The 22,345-nt window shown below is 62.4% G+C and overlaps 9 protein-coding genes across 9 annotated transcripts; 5 read left to right on the forward strand and 4 right to left on the reverse strand.

Moving 5' to 3' along the window:
- Positions 1-25: 25 nt before the first annotated feature.
- On the reverse strand, positions 26-664 carry AMSG_11603 (uncharacterized protein; the record flags this gene model as incomplete). The annotated part of the gene is made up of 1 exon (XM_013907420.1): positions 26-664. The coding sequence occupies one exon, from the start codon at positions 662-664 to the stop codon at positions 26-28; it is 639 nt and encodes a 212-aa protein (XP_013762874.1).
- A 1,369-nt stretch (positions 665-2,033) lies between these two features.
- On the forward strand, positions 2,034-2,522 carry AMSG_11604 (uncharacterized protein; the record flags this gene model as incomplete). Its single annotated transcript, XM_013907421.1, has 1 exon — positions 2,034-2,522. The coding sequence occupies one exon, from the start codon at positions 2,034-2,036 to the stop codon at positions 2,520-2,522; it is 489 nt and encodes a 162-aa protein (XP_013762875.1).
- Positions 2,523-2,910: 388 nt separating this feature from the next.
- AMSG_11605 (uncharacterized protein) lies at positions 2,911-10,122 on the forward strand (the record flags this gene model as incomplete). Its single annotated transcript, XM_013907422.1, has 1 exon — positions 2,911-10,122. The coding sequence occupies one exon, from the start codon at positions 2,911-2,913 to the stop codon at positions 10,120-10,122; it is 7,212 nt and encodes a 2,403-aa protein (XP_013762876.1).
- Positions 10,123-10,297: 175 nt separating this feature from the next.
- On the forward strand, positions 10,298-11,308 carry AMSG_00487 (uncharacterized protein; the record flags this gene model as incomplete). Its single annotated transcript, XM_013907310.1, has 1 exon — positions 10,298-11,308. The coding sequence occupies one exon, from the start codon at positions 10,298-10,300 to the stop codon at positions 11,306-11,308; it is 1,011 nt and encodes a 336-aa protein (XP_013762764.1).
- Positions 11,117-12,666, reverse strand: AMSG_00488 (ankyrin; the record flags this gene model as incomplete). Its single annotated transcript, XM_013907311.1, has 1 exon — positions 11,117-12,666. The coding sequence occupies one exon, from the start codon at positions 12,664-12,666 to the stop codon at positions 11,374-11,376; it is 1,293 nt and encodes a 430-aa protein (XP_013762765.1). The 3' UTR covers positions 11,117-11,373.
- Positions 12,667-12,869: 203 nt separating this feature from the next.
- AMSG_00489 (MTMR14 protein) lies at positions 12,870-14,387 on the reverse strand (the record flags this gene model as incomplete). The annotated part of the gene is made up of 1 exon (XM_013907312.1): positions 12,870-14,387. The coding sequence occupies one exon, from the start codon at positions 14,385-14,387 to the stop codon at positions 12,870-12,872; it is 1,518 nt and encodes a 505-aa protein (XP_013762766.1).
- Positions 14,388-14,747: 360 nt separating this feature from the next.
- AMSG_00490 (TKL protein kinase) lies at positions 14,748-18,786 on the reverse strand (the record flags this gene model as incomplete). Its single annotated transcript, XM_013907313.1, has 1 exon — positions 14,748-18,786. The coding sequence occupies exon 1, from the start codon at positions 18,753-18,755 to the stop codon at positions 14,748-14,750; it is 4,008 nt and encodes a 1,335-aa protein (XP_013762767.1). The 5' UTR covers positions 18,756-18,786.
- A 206-nt stretch (positions 18,787-18,992) lies between these two features.
- On the forward strand, positions 18,993-20,341 carry AMSG_00491 (uncharacterized protein). The gene has a single exon (XM_013907314.1). The coding sequence runs from the start codon at positions 19,243-19,245 to the stop codon at positions 20,305-20,307; it is 1,065 nt and encodes a 354-aa protein (XP_013762768.1). The 5' UTR covers positions 18,993-19,242; the 3' UTR covers positions 20,308-20,341.
- An 810-nt stretch (positions 20,342-21,151) lies between these two features.
- On the forward strand, positions 21,152-22,321 carry AMSG_00492 (50S ribosomal protein L34e). The gene is made up of 3 exons (XM_013907315.1): positions 21,152-21,232; positions 21,438-21,531; positions 22,060-22,321. Exons 1-3 carry the CDS (start codon positions 21,168-21,170, stop codon positions 22,294-22,296), a joined length of 396 nt encoding a protein of 131 aa, XP_013762769.1. The 5' UTR covers positions 21,152-21,167; the 3' UTR covers positions 22,297-22,321.
- Positions 22,322-22,345: the final 24 nt, after the last annotated feature.

Here is a 22,345-nt window from a genome sequence, read left to right on the forward strand (position 1 = left end):
ATCAATGGATCAATGGATCAATGGATCAATACAGCAACGGGGCGATGTGCGCCATAAAGTTGGTCTTGTTGTGGAGCCACTGCGAGTGCTCGATACCGGGGACGGCGGTGCGGTGCAGACGGCCGAGGGCATCAAGAGTGCGGAGACCAAAGGTGTCGTCGACGTACTCGGGCGTGTCCTCCATTTCGATGAGGGTGGAGAGGTCGTTAGGGCCAAAGAAGCCAAAGAGCTCGGAGATCCACGGGACAACCGTGCCGTCCTGGGGTGAGCCAAAGAGATAGAGGTGGTCGACGTTGGCCACAAAGTTGGTCTTGTACGCGGCGGTTACGTTGTTAGCCCGGATGTTGTTGAGCGATGGGAGGTAGTCGTTGTCGGCCAGGTACGAGACTCCGAGGCAACCAGGCGTAGATTGTGCACTGACGACGTTGCTCTCGAACGGCGAGTGCCACCAGTTGGCAACAGAAAGCGAGTCTTGAAGCTCGCGGGTGTAGAGGATCCGGGTGAGCGCGCGCTCGGTCACGTTGGGCAGGATGTGCTCGAGCACGGCGGTGCCGTAGTAGCCCTGCTGGATGCCGGCCATCGAGACAAAGTTGGCGACCTTGAGGCCATCAACAAGCTGCAAGACGTTACGCAAGAGGAGGCCACCTTGCGAGTGGCCGAGCATGTGGAAGCCCCCGCGTACCGCTGCGGATTGCTCGCCACCGTCTTGGTCACCAGCGCTGCCGTCTCGTACAGCTGCGCCCACATCGGCTTCATTGACTCGATCCCGTTGTTGATGTCGAGCGAGACTACCGACTGGCCTGGGTGTGCCTCGCCGAGCCAGCTTATGATGTCGTCAAAGTCCGCCACCGTTCCCGCGTTGTTGGTGTATGAGAAGCCGTGCATGCAGATGACCGGAAGGTAGCCGCTGACAAGGCTCTCGCTCGCATGCGCCAAGCACGCCAGAAGGATGACAAGTGCGGCTGTGGAGCGGGTCCATGACCACGGTGCTCGGCCCGGACGCTGTGGGGACCTCTGCATAGCGCTCGTCTTGAAACTAGAGAGAGGTCTAGCGCTCACGCTCGGTGCTTGACATGTGCGGGTTTGGGTCGCCGCAAGCTGTTGTGCAGATCGCGGCGCAGCCGGCGATCGTACGACAGACTGCTGCCTCGATTTGTTTTCCAGCTGAATGTGCTCTTGCCTGATGTCGGGTTGATTGCACGTCCTCGATCGCTATTGGGCTTTTGTCAAGATATGAGACTTTTTAGAGCCTCCCCTACACATCAACAGATAGATCACATCATGGGCTAAAGATCTATATGTAGTAGAGGCCACTAACAGTCAACGTTGAGCCGTAGCTCAGGCTATTCGCTCGCCGCCACGATGTCGCTCATATATCCAACATTAATAATCCACATTCCCAACTATATATAAATATAAATACAAATAAGAAATAGTAAAACTATTATTGTCACAAGTAAAAAAATCCAAAAACATGTCAGTATTACACACTTAAATATATAAATACACAATTTTTGGATGATTTGACTTGTTTTTGTTATAGTTACGTGTTTTGCCACTGGTGCCTGCCCTGTTGTCATGCTCGACCTACCTCGCTCTCGACAAGGCTTCCCACGCACGCCCCACAGCTCGATCACACAGGCTAGCTACCTGTTTATCACACGCATGACGTGGTATGCTCTTTTCGCCTCTCCATCGTCCGTCTCGGAGCCTCGCACTGCGGCAAGCTCCCGCAACGACTAATGACAACTTCATTGGCATTGACCTGCTGTCCCGCATCCGCTTGGCCCTTGGCAAACGTTCCTCACCCCACCCCACTTTGATGAGGCAAGAGGATGCGATACTTGTTGTTGCTCACAATTTGCTTCGTTGCCACGGCCACAACCGTGGCCGGGTGGACTGTAGCTCCTGGCCCCTTCCTTCCCCAGCTCGCGATGACGTTCCCGGCGCCACCTGCCGATGCGGAGTCGTGGCTTGTTGGTGCGGCTGTGATCGACGGGAGCGAGCGTTCGGCGGGCCCGCCTCTCACCGCAATGCAGCGATTCCGCACCACGCTGACCGGGAGCGGAAGCGAGGCGTGGCCATACGCTCCCGAGGACAAGCTGTACATGCAAGAGCTCTCGTTGTGGGTCGACGACTCGCTTGACGAGCCTCACCTGTCGTTCTGGATCCAGACCCTGGAGCCGTATCTTGTCTTGTTCCTCGACCTCGACAGCTCAGGCACGACAGGCGGGTCGTACCGCGGCACCTCGATCGGCATGGACGTGCGGTTGGAGGTCTTTACAAGCACTGTTGTCGTGGGCGCTCACAATCCGAGCTTCCTCAAGTCGTCGGGCTCGATCGTTGGCCCGCTCGCCTATCCGCCCACCGGCGACGCCTTTGAGGTCAACACCACGACGCCGTTCCCAGCCACGCCCGACGTCAGTGTCATGCGTTTCTCCATACCTCTCTCGGTCCTGCATGGTCTCGTTCCGGCGGGCACGCCGCTTGCCCTCGCACCCCCGACGCTTATGCCGCCCTAGTTTCCTTCCGCTTCTTCGCCATCGTCAACATCGACACCTTCCCCACCCCTGGCTTTGACGCCACCGCGCCGCTGTTTGCCTCGTTCGGCCCTACCGCCACCACCCTTGTTCCTGCGGCGCCGCCGCCGCCAGCCCGTACACGCTTGAGCCACCGGCGCTTGCGCTCTACGACAACGTCACCGTGAGCGTCGTCGTCTTGGCTCGCGCCGCCAACGGAACCATCTTTGTCCCGCCGTCAGGCCCTGCGCCGCGTGACGTCGTCTTGCCGCGTGCCCAGCCGATTCTCGAAGTCAGTCCGCTCGGCCCGACCTCGTTTGCGCTCTCGGTCGACCTCCCGCCTGTTCTTCCTCTTAGTGCGAGGCTAGTCATCGCCCGCTCGCCCGTCGGCATGCCGGCTGCCCCGCTGGCCTCGGGTGCTCCGACAAACGTGACCATTGTCGTCGACAACGCACTCGACGCCTCCGCCGATGCCGGCGCCCATCTTGACCTCGTCGACAATTCGCCTCAGCTCGCCCCTGTCACCTCGTACTTTTACTCGGCCTTTGTAGTCACTGCGGCTGGCGACTTTCTCCCGCCGTCATATCGCTCGCACGACCGGACCATCGGCTCGGTACTCCGCGGCCCGCTCCCAGGCATTAACGTTACCTCTGACTACCTGCTGTTCCTCTCAGCATGGACCGACGACCACATCCGCCATGCTGAGCGTTATGACCTCGTCATCTGCCATCCGGGTGGTGGCTCTTCGCTCATTACCGCAGACCAGGTCCGCGACCTCCGCGACGGGCCCGACAACGTTCTCGGCACCGAAGACGACACCATCGTCATCGGATACGTCTCCGTTTGTGAGGACTATGGCGAGCCGCGGGTCGGCGCCACTCTCAACGATCCGCGCAACGCCTCGCTTCGTGCCGGCCTCAACTCGCGCGACGGCCCGCTGGCCCACTCGTACGAGACCGGCGCGATGTGGCTGCAAGGCCAGGGCTACCCCTCGTTCTACGTCGACATGTCGGGCACGTTTACAGATGCCGGAGGCTCCTATTTTGAAGCCGTTCCCGACGGCAAGCCCGACCAGAACAGCGAGTGGGGCGGCTTGTACGTCAACCCGGGCGACCCTCTCTGGTTCCAGTTTCTCAAAGAGGCGACTATTGGGACGGTCGCCATGGCCGGCTTTGACTACATCCTCAACGACCTCGGCATGGATGGCCTCTTCCTTGACACGCTCGACGCCCTCGCCCCCCAGGCCTACTATTGGCTCCGCCACGGCGGTGTGGACCTCATTGCCCGCATCGCCTACACCTACCCGGACGCGCTACTCATCGGCAATCGCCCGCTCCACCTGGCCATGCCCTCGTTCGCTGGCTCACGAGTCGACGACTTTCGCTCCTACATCAACGCCATCTACTGGGAGTCGTGGGCCGCAGACACGAACCACTGGATGTCGCCCTCGGGGGCCGCCACCGTCGTTGCCGACATTGTCGCAGCTCAAGACAACCAAGACGGCCGCGGCTTGACCACCCTCATTCTCGACTACTGGTCCGTTGTCTTTGCCGCCCGCGAGTCTGGCGAGGCTCTCGGTGCGCCGTGGTACAGCAATCCGGGAGACTACCTCGCCGAGACTGATGCCCTAGGATTTCCCACCTACATTTCGCCGTCGCGCTCGCTGGCCGAGTTTGACGACGTTGTCTACAACATCCACCATCCCGAGGTCTACGGTGGCGCGCCGGATCTTGTCATCGTTTCCATCATTCCTGACTTTACCCGCACCGTCGCAGAGTCTGGCTGGGTCTCTATCCCGGCTTCGACGCCGGTCTCTGTAGTTGTTGTCAACCGCGGCGCAGGGCCGCCGCCTTTGGCAGATCCGTATTCAGCCACTCTCTCCATCTACCACAACGGCGAGCTCCTCTCCTCGCGGCTCATCTTCTTCTCAGAGGGCTTCTACACCTCGCCGGGTGGCCTTGTCACCGTCGTCGTTCCCGTCTCGCTCGGCAGCTCAACCATTGGCAACCATGTGTACGCCACCGTTGAGCTTGAGCCCGGCGTCATTGAGTATGACACGACCAACAATCATGACGACGTCCTCCTCGAGTCGTTCTTCAACATTGCCTACGGCACTACCTACAAGCACTCGCCGCCGCCAGACCTCGTCGTTTCTTCGGTTGTCCTTGATCCACCGCAGCCGCCGGCCGGCTCGTCTTTTGACCTCTTGGTAACGTACGCCAACGTCGGCGCCGGCATCGCTCAGGCAAGCAGAGCCTTCATCTGGTCGTCGTTTGCCCAAGCTCAGGTCGGCAACTTTGAAGCGCCGCACCTGCTGCCGTCGGCGACCACCACCGTCCGCGCCACCCATCCTCCCATCTCGCGAGTCGGCATGTACTCGCTCGCCATCACCCTCGATGCTACCGAGGCCATCCCAGAGGCCGACGAGACGAACAACGAGTTTTTCGTGCACTCCTTCGAGGTCACCCCGCCTTTCACCTCACTCGCCCTCCCATACCCCTCACCCATCACCACGGCCTCGGCCATGTCGTGGGAGTCGTCGCCCGACTCCTCGCTCGACTCGAACGCGCCCAACATGGTCTCGCTCTCGGCGGCCCACAGCCCAGTCGAGAACCTCATAGTGGCCACAATCACCGTTGATGGCGACTTTCCGCTTCGTCAGGGCGACGTCATTCTCTTCATCAACACCGACGAGTCTGACTCGACCGGCTACCTCTCCGCCGGCTTTGATCGCATGATCCTCAACGACGTTTTCTACCGCCACGACCCGGCGGCCGGCCGCTCCTGGGGTTGGATCGTCGTGCCCACGCCTACCAACGGCCGCGAGTGGTCTGTTGGCTACCAAGACACCTCGGGACGTGTTGTCGTCATCGCCATCCCGCCCGAGCTCCTCTACTCCATCGCCTCGCCGCCTGTTGCCATCTATCTTCACGCCACCATTGTTGCCAACCCGGCCGCAGGCAACGGTGTCTCGGATGCCATCCCGGCCTCTGTGCTGACCGGCGGCAAAGGCCTTCCGCTTCGCCTACGTCACACCTCTAGCCCGGAGCTTTATCCGTTTGTTGCCACTGCGCTCATCGGCGAATCGGTCGACGGCGAGTCAGCTCTCTTCCTCGCCACCAACGTCACGGCCGGAAAGCTCTACATTCGCCTCGACTCGGTGTCGATGGCCAGGTACGGCGCCATCGATGTCGTCGCCGACGTCGCCCTCTTTCTTGCGGTTGCTGGACCAACGCCACGTATGGCCTACTTTGATGGCTCGCCTTGGCGCTTTGTCGGCTCGGGCTCGCCCGAAGCCATCCGTCCCTCGCCGCCGGCCGTCCGTGCCGCCCTCGGCTATGATCCAACACGAACAGAGGCCATGTGGGCGCCCGAGTCGAGCGCAGGGGTCAGCGCCAAGACCATCCTCTCAAGCGGCGTCGTCGAGCTAGCCTTTGATGTCTCGCTCCTTGCCAAGGTCGGCATCTCGCTCGAGCCTACCGTCACTGCGCCGCTCCTGGTCATGGCTGCTCTAGAACAGGATGTTCTCGGTGCCAGCTCTGCATCGTGGCTTCCAGCTCGGGGTCCTGCCAGCGGCCTCCCACCGTGGGCCATCATCCCGCACTGCTCCGACGGCCGCCTTGGCCCGCTTGAGGAGGGCGTCGACTGCGGTGGGGTGTGCTCAAGCAACTGTGGTGTTCCTCACTGCTCCAATGGCTTTCTCGATGCGGCGGAAGAGGGTGTCGACTGCGGCGGCGTGTGTGCGTGGACATGCGTTCCTGAAGCTCTCGGCCTCCCCGACTGGGCCGCTCGCACCCGCTCGCAGATCCAGGGCCACTACGACTTTGACATCCTACCGGGCTTTCACCCTGACGCAGACGTCATCGAAGTCGTCCTTGCCCACTCGGACCACAATGTTGTAGTCCGCGCCGTCCCGCGTCGTGCCAAGCTCGACGTCCTTGCCAATCCCATCCCGCACTTTGGCTCTGTCAAGGTCTTTCTAGGTATCAAGGATCTCGACCGCGGCTACACCGGGCTTGGCCGGCCCGGCTTTTCGGCGCTTTTTGTCTTTATCGACTCGGTACTCCACGTCTACGACGAGGAAAACGCCGTGACCCAGACCGACTGGGCGTGGATCCCCGTCCCGTCCACCGTGCCTGCGTCAGGCGTCAAGGCCGAGCCTGGCCGGCCTGGGGTCGACTTTGTCATCGCTCGTACCCTTCTCACCACCGCCGCCGCCCTCGAGGGCCTCGAAGCCAAAGAGCTCCAGGTCTTCATCCGCATCACCATGAGCGGCAGCGACAAGGAGCTGCCGGCCTCGCCGACCGAGGTTCTCTCGCTCACCATGAGCCAACCCGAACCCGGTGCCGGCGTCGTTGTCGATGGCATCATTGCCGAGTGGGCTAGCCTTGCACACACCTCTGTCACCGACGGCCCCGATGACGCTCTGCGAGTCATCGACGCTCTGCCGTACCCGCACGCTATTGGACGCCAGAACGACTTTGCTGAAGTCAAGCACGCCACCGACTTTTCCACCGTCTACGGTGCCTTTTCCATGTGGAGTGCCGCCAAGCGGCCGGTTGACGTCGAAACGGCAGTCTTTGTTGTCCCGCTCTCGGCCGCCAGCCGCGGCTATGCCCTTGGCGGCTCCGACTACGCCATCGCCATGGTCCTCGACGGCAAGGGATACCTTTACTCGGGTCCGCGGCGCTCGGCGCTTTGGTCGTGGTCGCCGGTCACGCTGCCGTCGCAGTTTGGCGTCGCCACACTTGGCCGCCACACCGAGTTCCGCTTCTCGCGCGAGCTCTGGGCCGACCTGAGCATTTCGATTGCCGAGCCGTTTAAGATTGTTGCACGCTCGACTTCGTTCCAAGGCTCGCCAACTAACTTTGGCGACGATCTCATTGACTACGTGCCCAACACCGGGCCATTTGCTGGCCCTGCGCCACCTGGCCCACCATCGCCACCGTCGCCTCCGCCTGGTTTGCCGTCACCGCCGCCTCCGCCTGGTCTCTCGGGGCCTATCATGGTGGATGGGCTCGAAGCTGACTGGCTCGCCCTCCCGCCGACGCTGTCGCCTTTGCTTGTCTCAGACTCGCGCAACGATGGTCGCACCTCCAACAACCTCTACGCCACCGACATTGACCCGGCCTCTGGAGACTACGCTGCGCTGAAGAGCCTCACCTACGAAAGTGCCACCAGCGCTCTTGTCTCGACGTACGGGACACCGGCGCCGGGCGGCTCCTCGCGCCTGCACCACTCGATCTTCTTTGCCGTCTCTGCACCGAGTGTTCCTTCGGGAGGCTACGAGCTGAAGCCCGGCGTCTACGCCGTTGCCATGATCGCTGATGGTCTTGGCTACGTCTACAGCGGCAGCGGCCTTGCACGCGACTGGGTCTGGGCGCGGGTGAGCGAGGAGACTTTTGCTGCTGCCGCCGCTGGTGCCAACATTGAGGTCACCATGAAGCACTCTGCATTTGCTGGTCTCACACCGCCCTCCACACCTATTGCCGTCTATGCCCAAGTCCGCAACGATCGCGGAACGCTGGGCACGACCGATGACGATGTCTCTGACTACGTCCCCGAGATCAGCGCAGCGGTTCCTCCCCTGGCACCGCCAGAAAGTCCGTGGACCGGACCGCCGCGGCTGGCCCTCGGCATAGATGGCAATGGCGCCGAGTGGCCGGCGCTCGTTGCCTCGTCTCACGCTGCCGACCTCGCTGTTCGCATTATCCCTGACGCCGCCAACGACCCCGGCCATGCCGTCTCTACCCGCGCGCAACTGCCGGACCTAGCACCGGCTAACGATTTGCGCGAGGTCATCACCGCGGCCGATGCAGACGTTGTTGCCGTCTACGCGGTCACCTACGCCTCGATCGGTACTCCGCCGACGCCGGGTGCGCGCTACCAAGTCTTTTTCGTCACGGATGCGCCGCGTGCTGGATACTTGCTCGACACTGGCAGAGTTGCCGTTGCGTATCTGGAGAACGGCGCCGGGTACGTCTACTCGGGATCCGAAGTCTCGCGGTCGTGGGCATGGACCTTGCTGCCCGCGCCATCAAGCCAGTATTCAGCTGTGGCGAGCGGCAACGCGTTTGAAGCCTTTATGGCCTCACGTTTCTGGGTTCATCTCGTCGATAGTGATGCTGCTGTGACCCCGATTGTCGCGCTTGTCAGTGGCGACTCGGGCTACGCTGACTTTGCGCCCGACGTCCGCCCCGCGACCGAGAGCTCCAAAACTGGCATTGCCGCCCACATCGAGTGGCTGATGGATCCAGGCGAGACGTGGCTCATTCGCGGCTCGTTGCTGCTTGCGCTTCTCATCTGCTGCTGTTGCAGCTTGCTTGTCCTCTGCATGTGGCGCCGGCAGCGCAAGCTGGCCAAGGCGTCGGCAGCACCTCTCGCTGCGGACAGCGCGTCGGACAGAGCCCCCACCGACGATGCCGCTGCCAGCATGTCTGCAGACCGGCAGATGGGCAAAGGTAACGATGGAGGCGGGGACTGGTCGGAGCATGGCCATGTTTCGGCGTCAACTTCGGCCGGACAAATTGTTCTGACCTCGATCTCGCCACCAGGCATCATAGTGCCAATGCCTGTGACCACGGCGCGTCGTAGCTCAGCGTCCGACTCGAACGCATCCGATTTGTCGTCCAACTCGATACACGGCGCAACATCTCAGCCACGCGATGAGGCTCGCCTGCTTCCGCTTGTGCGTTCGAGCGAGTCCGACTCTGGCTCTCATTCGGACCATTCGCGGAGCGGGGAGACGTCGACAGCGACGTCTTCGGCGCTTGATGAGCCTGCCTACTACGAAGAAGCCGCGCATGCCTATGAGCAGGCGGGCTATCCGCCACTGCCGCCGGAAGTTGCGCTTGCATCCAACCCGTATCAGAGTTGGGAACCGCGTGACCTGCCGCCGCCAAGCTCGTCAGGCGGGCATCTTTCCCCGCCCTCACCACAGAACATGCTGCGGTTCCAGTCGACTCTGCTGGACAATAGCGCGCGGATGCAGCTTAAGCAGTCGTTCCCGCGCTCGTTGTCGGCACGGCTGGGCCCGGGCTCGCGGCCCCCGCGCCGGGTTCCCCGCGATCGGGTCCGCAAGTCCGGTGGCGACAACATGCAGCGGACACTCGCTGCGCTCCGCAAGAAGAAGCTGGCGGCCATGGCCCGCTCGCGGACCCTGCTCACTGAGGACATTACGTTTGGCCTGGAGGCACTCGGCCCAGCACCGCTCCTGGCCATGGCGTCGGGTCTCCTGCTCCGACACCAATCGTCACAGCTTCATGACGAGTCGGACTCGTCGTACACGAGCGAGTACGATCCCGACCACAGCCTCTCACCGCCACCGTTTCCACAAGGGCGGCTCCCGCACAAGTCGCTCGCGCGTGAGCTGTCCAAGCCGTTCTCGCGGCGCCGATCGCGGGCTGATTGGGCCTCGCACGTCCTGGCCGCCGCTGTCGCGCAGAATCTCAACCCAGGACTCGCCGAGAACGACAACGACTCGGCTTCGGACATTGTCGTTGCCCGCCGCCGGCCAGATGTTGATCCGGACCCCATCCTTGATCGGCATCGCTCATCGTCCGTCGATCGTTTCCGCAGGCGCCGAAACATGCAGCGAGAGTAATAGCCCAGCGTAGTTGTCTCTGCCCAACCGGTGCTAAAAGCCGCCAGCCCCCCCCCCCCCCCCCCCCCCCTCCCCTCCCCCTCGCGCCACACCTCACGCACTTTACCCATCCCCCACCACCTTCATCTCCACACACCCAATGGCACCAGCTCGAGTGGTATGCCTGGTGGCGGTCATGGCGCTGGTACTGGTGGCGGCGGCTGTCGTTCCGGCTGGGGCAGGGTCGGTCACACCACGTAGCTCGGACGCCGTTCTCCGCAACAACATCACGTCGGCAGACAACACGTCGCGCGACGCGCGGGTGGAGGGTGACGTCGAAGTGCTTGACCCACTGAGCTACACCGGCGAGCTGACGGTGGCCCGCGGCGGTGTGCTGCGTGTCAAAGCTGCGTTCTCGGCGGCGTCAGTCGTGCTCGAGGCCGGTGCTGCGCTGCAGACGCAGGCAGCAACGACGGTGACCCGTCTGACGGTGGCTGCCGGAGCTGGCGTTGAGGCAACCGGCGGGAGTTTGACAGTCACTGCTCTGGTCTCGGCCGGGAGTCTCAAGCTCGACGGCCAGGCGGTGGCGGTGACCGACGCCACACTCAGCCAGTCGGCGAGCTACGAGCTGGCGGTGAGCGGGTCAGCCGACTCGGCAACGCCGCGGCTGGCGGTGGCTGGCGTTCTGCGCCTTGATGGCCCCGCCGTCATCACTCTCAGCATCCGCCCAGGCTTTGTCTTCCCGGTCAATGCCACCATGACTGTGGCTAGCCTCGGTACGGTGCTCGGCGATTTTGGCTTTGTCCGCATCGTTCACATGGATCGCACGGCGTCCGCTCGCTCGCTGCTGCAAGAGAGCGGCGTCGCCGACTACGGAGTTGTGCGGTGCACATCAGGCTCGGGCTGCGTCGTGACCGGCATGTCCAACCGCGGTGACATTGTTGAAGAGTTCTCCGACTCGGCCCACACCCACCTGTTCATCGGCCTTGTCTCAGCCATCGGCATTTGCGTGGTCTTTGCGCTTGCGGTTGCGTTTTATGCCGTCGCCAAGGCCCGCGAGCACGACAATGCGTACCAAGCCGTCAAGGATCGCGAGAGCGAGCTGGCGCTGCTGCAAACACGCCAGCGCCTGCGCCGTAAGCGCGACTCGCTCGGCACCACTCGGCGTGGTGCAGGCAGCGACTCGTTGTCGCCGGCCGGGTCGTAGCGGCTACTCGTCGTCGTGTGTGTGTGTGTGTGTGTGTGTGTGTGTGTGTGTGTGTGTGTGTGTGCTCATGCATCCCCTTCTGGCGCCCATGCTGCCACCCGGTACTCGGGATCAAACGCCGCGTTGACAAAGTGATCCACGTCGTCATCGAGGATAAAGTTGCCCATGTCCGGAACCTCTAACCCGAGCGCCGCAAGCCGCTCGGCGTCGCGCTGCAACTCGAGCGCCAGCTCCAGGTCGCGGATGCGAGCGCAATCCGCTTGGTGCACCGCGCGGAGTTCGCGGAGCTCAGTGGTGAGCTCACGGACCTCGACCGAAAGGTCAAGGACCCGCTGCTTCATGAACTTGTTTGGCGGTGTCGGTGGTGTGCTTGCCCGCGGAGCGGTGACAGTCGGTGGCGGACCAACACCAGCTGCCTCAGCCTCGCGGACCCGGAGCAGCTCGCTCTCGGCGCACTGGAGCGCCTGTTCAGTTGCCTTGAGTCTGTGAAGTAGCGCGGCGGCGTCGGCAGGGGTGACTTCAGCTGCGACAGCTTGCCGAGGACCGGGAGACGAGCCTGTGTTGCGAAATATGTGCTTGAGAATCTTGATGCATGTTCTCGAGTCTGAATACAGTGCGTGGTCAAGCGGTGACTGGCCCTGATCATCAACAACGAACGGGTCGGCGCCCGCATCGAGCAGCGCCTCGAGTACATCGGGGTGGCCGCGGTGTGCTGCATAGATGAGTGGTGTCCGCCCGAGTCTGTCCTGATTGTTGATGTCTGCGCCTGCTGACGCTAGCTCGAGCACAAAGTCAACATGCCCATTAAAAACGCCCCACATCAGCGGCGTCCGCCCCTCGGTGTCGACCGGATCGAGCTCGGCGCCGGCGTCGAGCAGGAGGCGTGCCATGTCAATAGAGCCCTCGTAGGCAGCAAAGTGAACCGCAGTCTGGTCGTCTGCATCGCGAGCAGCAAGCGAAAACGGGGCTAGATCACGGCTTTTCTCGTCACTTGGCGCTGCCGTGTTGTCATCCGCATCCTGCGCCGGCAATGCATTGAGCTCAAGCCGCGGCATGGCGAGGAGCCACTCGACAATGTGGGCATGGCCGAGCGAAACGGCAATATGCAGCGGAGTGGAGCGAGCTGGCCTGTCGTGGGCGCCGAGTGAGGCGCCGCGTGAAGCAAGGAACATGACCACGTCCAAGTGACCGCTCAGTGCGGCCCAGTGGACAGGCGTCCGGCCGTGGTCGTCGTACTCGTCGATGCCGTCGGAACGCTTGTCGAGCGCCCGCGACACGCCCACCACAGAGCCCTCGTACGCAGCCTTGTGCATGCCGGTCAGCTTGGAGCCGTCTATCTTGGTGCTGGAGTTGCCCATGCTGCGTCTCTCTCTCGGTGTTGCACACAGCAACAATGGGTATCGCGGGCGGCGGGTGGGGGGGGGGGGGGGGGCGGGAGTGAGGTGGCTAGCCTCCACCGCTTGTGGCCAGGCCGGATCGGGCTCGGTCATCGGCGGCATGCTTTACATGTGAGACTCCACACAGGGGCAAGCATGTCAGAGTGCTGGAAGAAAAGCCAGCGTTAGGCCGATGTTGATGCCGAAGCCGAGGCCGAGCCCCGCGGTGAGACCGAGGGCGAAAGCCAGTCGACGATCGAGCCGAAGAACCAGTTCGATGGAGTAGATGCTGCAGACGTCGGTGTAGTTGCTGCGTGGAGGTCGGCAAAAAGGTCGCAAACAGCCTGGAGCTTGGTGGCGCGGAGGCTCAGGGCCTCGTTGCCGCGCTCACTCTCACGGGTTACGTACTGCCATGAGCCGAGCGATGACTGCAGCGCGGCAAGATCAAGTGTGTTGTGCTCGACCGAATGCGAGCGGAGGCGTGACGCCGCTGCAGGGCTTTGCAGGTCGGCGGGGACGGGCACCGGGGCGGCTGGTTCAGGATCAGCTGCGGGCGCGGGCGCGGGCGCGAGGGCAAAGTGCTGCGCGGCGATGCGTGGTAGCATGAAGAAGCAGAACGGGAGGATGTCTTCGTGGCGCGAAGCCCGATCCCTGAGCTTGTGCGAGAAGGCCATCCAGTCGTAGACTAAGGTAAAGTAAAGGATGGCCTGCGGCGAGAGCGAGGCATGAGCAAGGCCGTCGGCCCAGAGCGAGAGACGGAGGAGCGAGATGAAGAGCGGAGTGCGATCCCAGCCCGAAATGCAGTGGACAAGGAGGCCGGCCGGCTCGTGCCGATCGTCGAGGAGGCCCAGCATGAAAAGGAGATACGATTCGGTCATGGTGACGAGCGACCACGATTGGTAGTGCTGCCACGAGAGATGGGCGGCGCGCCCAGGCAGAGGAGCATCAAGCGCAAGGACCGAGTTGCACTCGGCGTGGCTCCAGTCAAAGACAAGCTCGTCGGCAGCTTCGGGTGCAGCGGCAAAGGCGGCAAAATGTTCGACGCCGGGGTAGGGGATGGCGTTGATGGAGATGCCTGCGCGCTGGTACCGCTGGAACGAATCGACCTTTTCGGATGAGCACACAAACATGCCCCACTTAACCTTGCGGCCCTCGACCATGAGGTCACAGACGTAGCGTACCCCGAGCGCCTTAAGCAGCGCAATGTCGGCTTCGCGGGCACGATCGACAATGTCGCCGGTGGCGGCGGTCCGCGACGCGGTTGCGCCCTCGACCTCCAGCTCGCTCGCATCATCAACGGGCGTCGCCACCGCGCTTGCAAACCGCAGCGACGACTTGGCCGTAAAGAGCACGGTTTGCCCGAGTGCTTCTTTCTTGGACGCGAGCGTCGACGAGCGACAGATGAACCGCCCACGGAAGGGGATGACTGGGACCACGAAGCGGCCGCGGACTCGCGCTTGCCGGGCTTTGAAGAACAGCGCCTGCAGCGTGGCAGAGTCAGTCGGCCCGGGCGCTCGCGCATCGGCCGCCCGCGCGTTGAGGATAAGGACCCGGGCTGCGTATGTTCCACACAGAATGCCGCCCGGATTGGCCACGCGAACCACCTCGTAGTCCACAGCCGCCAGCCGCTCGGCGGTCTCCAGCGCGGCATCCACCACAGGGCACGGGGCCGCAGGCGTCGCCGACGCGTAAAAGTGTTCCATCACCTCCACCAGGCCCGCACAGAGGTCATCATCCGTAGGCAAGCCCTGCATTGCCGTCGGCTCGCGAAGCGCGTGGCGGACGGGCGCAAAGTTCGACGACAAAGAGCTTCCGAGTCAGCGCTCGCGCGGGCGCGGGGAAGGTAGCCTCGCGGAGCAATGTGAGGGCGCAGGCTTGGAAGGAAGTGAACAGCACAAGGACTGAGCCGGGTGCTGTGCCACAGAGAGAGATGCGATGCGATGCGTGGCACGGTGGTGCCTTGCCTGACGGGTGTGTGTTCCTTTTGTGGGGGTGGAGTGTGCCATCGCGTGTGACACGGGCATGCGGCGAGACGAGGCGACAGCGGCAGAACAATGTGACTCTCATCCCCCAGGAAAGTCGGCCTGGGTCGCGGCGTCGAGAGCTCGCTTGAGCGAGGTGATGTTTGGGCGCTGCGACGGCTCGGCCATCCAGCAGCGGGTGATGACGTCGCGCAGGAGCCTGGAGCGGACATGCTCGAGCGGTGGGAGCTGGCAGCGCATGATACGGAAGCCTACTTCGACGGCGTTAGAGCCGGAGAAAGCTTGCATGTGTGCAGTGAGCTCAAAGAGGAGGGTGCCCATGACAAAGATGTCTGATTCCATGGCGTCCGGCTCGCCACGGAGTGACTCGGGCGCCATGTAGGCGACCGACGGGGCGAGCGTCATCGTCGCCATGTTGTGCTTGATGGCGTTGAGGCCAAAGTCGCAAAGCACCACACCGGAGATGTCTGCCACGTCTGAGCCGCGGAGGAGCACGTTGGTTGGCCGAAGCGCGCCGTGATACTGACCGCGGTCGCGGTGGAGAACCTCGAGAGCGGCGACGAGGGAGCGGGCGATCGTAAGCGTTGTTGCCGGAGTGAGCGGCATGTCGACGTCCACGCCGCTGCTCGCGGCCCGAAAGGCTTTCACAAGGAGAACCTCAAGCGAGCCGAGCGGGAGGTACGGGACGACGCACGAGACGAGCGGCGGAGTGGCACAGACGCTGATGGGCGCTGCCAGGAGCGGCGAGCCAGCAACCAGAGCGGCGGAGCGCTTCATCGCGCTGACGTAGGCGACGAGATCTTCGGGTGTGTAAGTTTGCCGCAGCGAGACCTTGATGAGCACCTTACCCATCCCGTCGAGCTCCGCTGGGTAGAGCGTGGCGTACGATCCGGTCATCTTTTCACCGCTCTCATCGATGAGGTCTTGGATAGCGTCGCGGGAGATTAAAAAGGTCGAGCCCACGCGATCAGGCTCAGCCTTGATACTCTGGCCCTTGGCCGTGAGCGCCAGAAGTGAGTCAAGGAGTGAGCTGTTGCCCTTCTCGGCTATTCGCGACCGCGAGTACAGGTCGGCCTTGCCCGGGGCAGCCGAGCGATCGCAGTGATCGTCAGCGGCAGCATCTGCAACGTAGCGGGCACGCCGTTCCTCAAACGAGATGGGAATGAAGTCAAGGTCAATGTCCGACGGTCCGCCGGGAAAGGCGGAGACCAGCTCACCTTGGATATGGAAGCCGGGCTCCGACTCGACTGCGGTGAGCCGACAGAGTTCGTCGAGTGCTTCCATGGCTGAGCCAACGAGGGTGGCCAAGCCTCCGTCGCCGCGACTTTTGCTGACACCACCGTAGACAGCGACGACGCCGATCTTGCTACTGCCGAGCGCTGAATCGAGCTGGGTGAGCGATTCAAGGGCCAGGACAGCTTGGGCAGGGCGATGGAGCGCAACGGTGACGGTGGCCAACCCCCAGTCGACGACGGTTCCGCCCGCTTCAAGGGCAGTCTCGCGGATCGAGGAGTGGAAGAGCTTGAGCGCATGGGCGGTGTGGACGAGGGCGTCGCTGAGTGCAGCCTCGATGTTTGAGAACGTGACGGCGATGACAACCACGGTGCCGGTCGGGATCGATTGCATCGACGGGTAGATAACCTCAGACGGCTCGTAAAGACTTTCGAGCATGCGCGCGGCCTCACCGAGCGAGAGCCGCTGGTGTGGATCGGCGTGCCACATGCGGGTGATGATCGAGGCGAGACTGTCGAGCTCGCCAGGCACAAGCATGATGTTGGGTCGGCGACCAGTGCGGACCTGGAGCGCGACTGCCATTGGGTTCTCGTTGGGATACGGGTCCGATCGGGCAGCAAGCTCAAAGAGCGTGATGGCCAGCGCGTACGCGTCCGACGCCACAGAAAGCGCGTCCGGCCCGCGGTCCAAGATCTCTGGCGCAGCCCAAAAGAGCGAGCCAAGGTTCTGAGCCTCAGCAGGTAGCGAGGCGTCAGCCGCCTCAACTTGCTTCACCTCTATGTCACTTCGCAGCGACGACATGCCAAAGTCGACGATCTTGGGCACCCACGAGGCGTCAAACATGACGTTGAGTGACTTAAAGTCGGCATGGACTACCCCGGCCAAGGTGAGGAACTCGAGACCTTGGGCCATGTTGTGGGCCCACTGGAAGACGATCGAAGCGTCCAGAAAGATGCTGCCATCATGGATGACGTCATAGAGCGAGCCGCGGTCGAGAAACTCGGTGACAATTGACGGCGGGTCAAGAACGATGCCCATGAACATGACAATGTTGCGGTGGCGAAGGCTCATTAGCATGCGCGCTTCTTCGATAAAGTCGGCGACGTCCTGGCGCTTGCTAAACGCACGATGAGCGCGTTTGACAGCCACCTCAGTTCCTCGCCACAAAGCCCGGTACACGGTTCCAAAGGCGCCCACACCAACCACCGTGCCAACTCTGAGCTCGTCCTGCGAAATCGCGACGTCGGCGTCGGCAGAGAGCCGGAGCTCCGAGGCGCCAACCCGTGCAGACTTGCTCCGGCTCAACAAGTACCTGATGACCAAGGCAATCGCGGTTAGATACAGGACGAGCGGAACGATGATAGCGAGGAGGAGCGCAGATGACATGCCTGAATCACCGTCGTCGGCAATGTCGAGACCGTATACAAACGTCCGGACCGGCGACGGACTGAGCCCATCGCCAGCGGCCATGGCCTTGACGACCACGTCACCCGAAGAGGCAAGCACGATTGGGCCCGAGTACTGCGCAGCGCCAGCGGTTGGAGGCGAGCCGTCAAGCGTAAAGTAAATGACAGCATTGGCTGTCAATGTGGTGAGCTGGACAGCAATCGCCGTCTTGTAGTGGCCCGGCGATGGATGGGCCTGCGGCTCCAGCGTGAGCCGGAGCCGATGCTGGAGGCGGGCAGCTTCGAGGCGCTGGAGCTCTTGGGCGAGCGAGACATTGGCCGCTGGATCTATGAACATCTCTAGCGCCGAGAGCCATGCAGAGCGGAATGACGGCGGGCTAAAGGTGATGTAGCTCCAGTCGAGCAACCTCGTGGCGTGCGAGGTCAGGTCGTAGCCCAGCATAGCCTCGGGCGTGGTTGCAAGCGCCCTACCTCCCACCCAGAGTGGAAAGGCCGAGCCTGAGGCAGCCACAGAGCTCCTAGCGACGTCGAGAGCGCCGAGGAGGTCACGAGAAAGCGCGGGAAAGGGCGCGTTGATAGGGACGGCAAGGAAGTGGGCAAAGCCAAGGACGCCGACGTCGAGCGGATCCGAAGCCGAGCTGGACGCCTGCGCACCCCAGGTGATCGGCATGTTGTAGTGCGGAAAGGCAATGGATGCGTTGCGGCCGGAAGCCGCCGCATCGTAACCGCACGCCAGTAGCGGCGACTGATCGCTTGGCCCAAAGTAGCCTGCGCTAGCGAACGATCGGAGGAGGTGGACGGTGGCGTTGACTTCCGGAGATGTGAAAGAGACGTTGAAGCCGAGCGAAAACGCGTGGGTATATGTGGCCCCGTGCATGGCCAGCGCCAAATGGTCAAACCAGAGCGACGGGATAGGAGCGTTGCCGGCTGGCCCGAGGCATCGCCTACCCAGCACGACAGCGCGGTGGCAGAAGGCGTGCAACTGCGAGAAGGTGATCGGAGGCGAGAGCTCAAACCCGGTGAGCTCATCAGGTGAGAAAGCGCAGGTCGAGATGGCACCGAAGAGCGGGAGACTGTTTGCGGCGAGGGCGGCGATAGCCGGCAGCGGTGGTGGCGAGGCAGGCGACGGAAGGTCATGAAACATCGGGTTGGGCAGAGTGCCAGGCGGCGCTGTGCCTGCAGCAGGATGCAGAGGAACGAGGTCAGGCCCCACAAGCGACCCGAGCCACGGCGAGTAGCTGGCCAAGTCGACCGGAAGCGACTGAGCGATGACAAGGGCCGGCGTAGTAGTGTTTGCCGCCGTCACAGCGGCGGCCACTGAGTGCCCCACTCCTCCGCCGGCGGCGTCGAGGTTGAAGACCAATGCACGAAGTTGGACTCCCGAGTCAGCAAAGGCGGCCACAATGATCATCGCCACGATCAAAGCCGCAATTTGTTTTCTGCGAACCATGCTGGGAAGGTCCAGATGAGTAGTTACTCACGCAGAGCCGAGTGTGTGCGTGGGTGTTGGGAGGCTTACGCAAGCGAGTGAGTTTGTTCGGCTTTTGGGTCACCCGGGTCGCCAACACTGCCTTGGTTGCCAATTCGTATCACTCCCCCGATCCGCCGCTTCGGAGCAATTGTAGTTTCCCCGCTGTTTTTGCTTTGATCGTTGTTGGGGGTGGGCTTTTGGACAACTGTGTGATCTTGACTCGTTCCCTTGAGCCACCCGCACCTGGTCAAGCTCGAGGCGCTCTTGCAGAGACACACTCCTCGTTTCACCCTCTTCCTCCTCCTATCCCCCTTCCCCCTCCCCCCTCCCCCTTCCTTTCTTGGCATTGGCATTGCCCCAAGACACGGGAGTGCCTAGTGCCTAGGTGTGAGTGTGGCAAGAGTGACTGCGACCACGCTGTTCGATTGTCACCCTTGACAGAACACTGCTGTCGTAGGCAAGGAGCATGGCCGGTGAGGATCTAGAGACACGGTGGAATGTGCAGCTAGTGTTGTTCTCGTACTTTGCTGCGGTGTTTGGCTCGGCGTCGTGCATTCTATTTGTTGACGAGGCGGTGAGGAGCACGAGCCAGCGGCGAAGCATGCTGCTACTTGTGGGCGCGTCGCTGGTGTTTGGGGTGTGCGGGGTGTGGAGCATGCACTTTCTGGGCATGGCTGCGCTGGAGATCGGCGATCGCAAAGTCACGTTTGATCCGTTGCTCACGACGCTGTCGGCCTTTGCGCCGCTCGCCTTTGTCTTTCCTTCGCTCTACATCACGCTGGTGGGCCTTAACAACCACCGGCGGCTCGACGCGGCCGGTAGAGCGCGAAGCCAGAGCGTGGTGAGACCGATGCGGCGGGGCGCATCGTCGTCGCGGATGACGGCCACTGTGGCTAGCATGCACACCACGCTGCGCAATGTGGTTGCCAACGCGCCGTACATGGCCGGCGGTGCGGTCATGCTCGGCTCGGGCGTTGGCGTCATGCACTACACCGGAATGGCAGCGATCGAGGTTGAGGGCGCGCGGCTAATCTTTAATCCTGTCTTTATCGTGTTGTGTGTCTTGGTTGCTGTTGCAGTCTCATTTATCGGCCTCTCGATTGTCTTCTTTGTGCCGTACGCCTTTCTCCGCTTTGCGGCCTCGTTTGTTGTCGGTGGCGCCGTTTGCTGCGCCCACTACACCGGCATGATGGGTGTGACATACCGGTCGATCCGCGCAATCCCGTACTCGGCCACGGCTGATCTCGAGCATACCAACGACGCGCTTCGCCTCTCGTTGGTGGTCATCATTGTGTTCTCTTGCATCCGCTTCCTCGCCGAGTCGGTCCTGCACTACTTGGTTGTGCGCGAGCGCGAGGATCAGGATCTGGCGCTGGAGCGGCTGTTGGCTCTCGCCAAGGATACGCGGTCTGCTGACGCCAGCTCGCCGATGAATCGGTCACGGGCACCGTCAGGAGCCGACCAGCTCCCGACACCTGGAGGAGGTGTCGGCACACGACGGAGCGTCGCCATGGAGCTGGGCGAGATGTAGCCGTTGCAAAATTAACAAGGGCAATGATGATGTGGGTCAGGGTCGTGGCCGGAGCAAAAGTTGGGGGTGGATGGTGGAAACCATGGATGCGATTGCAGCGTCGGAGTGTTGCGCTTGCGCCGTTTTGCGGGCGCTCACGCGAGTGGGGTTTGGTGCCTGAGCTTGAGCTCTGAAGGCGAAGACGGTAAACAGTTCGGATCCGTGGGCCCGGGCCGTGTCGTGGATATGACGCCTGCTCCGGGACCCGCACGGGCCGAGGGATGTTTGGTGTGTCTGCGTGTAGTTTCAACTCTTCCGCCGAAGAGCAGAGGCGCACCGAGTCGAGACACGGCGCGCCGACGATGTAGCATGGCTAGTAAACGGACGTTTCTCCTATGAATCTTCGCTTATTCCAGATCATGGTGAAGATGTTCAGTGAAGCTCTCGAAGTATCCGTCCGCCTAGCCTTGCCGCGACACACCAACATCCCTGTGCAGCCCTGCGAGTCAGTGCAGTGCGCCGCGATGGGAGTGCGGTTGCGGGTGACGTTATGCGCAATGGTCATGATTGTCATCCAACTATAGCCAGCCACCGGCACATTGTTATTCACTGCTCGCCATCCGTTGCCGCTCTCGCAGTGGGTTGCGATGTCTGAGGTCAGCGCTGTGCGAGAGCAGACCTGTGGCCTTGGTGAGGGTTATCGCTGGCGGGAGCGGGGTTGGAAGATGGTGGAAGGTTCCACCGCCTGGGTCGAATGGAACGAGCGCGCGAGCGAACGAACGGGTCGAGTCGAGACTGGCGGTGGCGCGCCAGTTGAGCTCGCGCAAATAGCGTCGGCTGACTGACTGTTTCTCACTTTTCACACTCCTCTTTGGTCCGTCATGGTGCAGCGTGTCACGTACCGTCGCCGTCTTTCGTACAACACCAAGTCCAACCGCACGCGGGTGTACGTTATCTAGGGAGGACTAGAGAGGGGAGAGCGAGAGGCGAGCGCCACGTTACAGTCTGTGTCGCCTTGCCTGCCCTAGCCTGTCCCGCAGCCTGGAGGACGTGGCCGTCTACAGCGCCTGGGATGCTGTGTCGGAATTTGTATGCCTCGCCCAGTTACTCACCACCTCATACGCTCTGCGCTCCCCTCATTCCTTTCACAGCGTCAAGACCCCCGGTGGCCGGCTTGTGGTCCACTACATGAAGAAGAAGCCGAAGGGCGTCTCGTGCGGTGACTGCGGTGTTCAGCTCCATGGTGTACGTCACAACTCTTGCCCGTCTGCGTGATCCGATGGCTGCCCGCCTCTTGGCTCTTTCCCCCCCTCCCCTCCTCCCCCAGCTCTTTCCTCCCCGCCTACCCTGTCCTCTGTTGCTGCGCACCTTCTCCGCTGCCTGTTTGCGCCTTTACTATCCGTCTGCTTTGGCAGGCAGTGCTTGGTCTGAGGCTTGTGCGCGGTAGGCGAGGCCGGGCGTTGCGGCACCGTCGTCGATTATTGTGTGTTGGTTCGAGTGGAGGTCGGATGCCTTGGTCGGCCTCTCTGGTCCTCTTGCTCCTCTGAAGCCGCCGCGCCCTCTCGCGGGCAACGGCCTCTATCTGCATGCATGGCTGTTCGCGGTCTCGTCGTCGCTTCTGTTTTGAGCAGGCATGCAGGTCGGCGTGCGGCAGCCAGGCCAATGATGGTGGTTGACGGGGTTTTTGCCGGTGTCGGCCTCTTCTTCCCCCTCCCCCCTTCCCCCCTCTTTCTCCGCACACACTCACATATTTTCCTCTCTCTGTCACCACAGGTCAAGTGCATGCGTGGCATGCAGCAGTCCCGCGCTGCCAAGAGCGACCTCTCGGTCAACCGCGCCTACGGTGGCTCGCGCTGCCCGGGCTGCGTCCGCTCGCGCATCACCCGCGCCTTCCTTGTGGAGGAGCAGAAGATCGTGAAGCGCGTGCTCAAGGCCGCGGCTGCCAAGGAGGCCGCCAAGGCCAAGAAGAAGGCCAAGAAGGCCAAGAAGAAGACCAAGTCGAAGAAGTAAAGCAGCACTGTGCGCCTTGAGAAGACCCGTCGCAATGTGGGGGGGGGGG

This window comes from Thecamonas trahens (genome assembly GCF_000142905.1).
Source record: "Thecamonas trahens ATCC 50062 unplaced genomic scaffold supercont1.2, whole genome shotgun sequence".
Classification (NCBI taxonomy): domain Eukaryota; order Apusomonadida; family Apusomonadidae; genus Thecamonas; species Thecamonas trahens.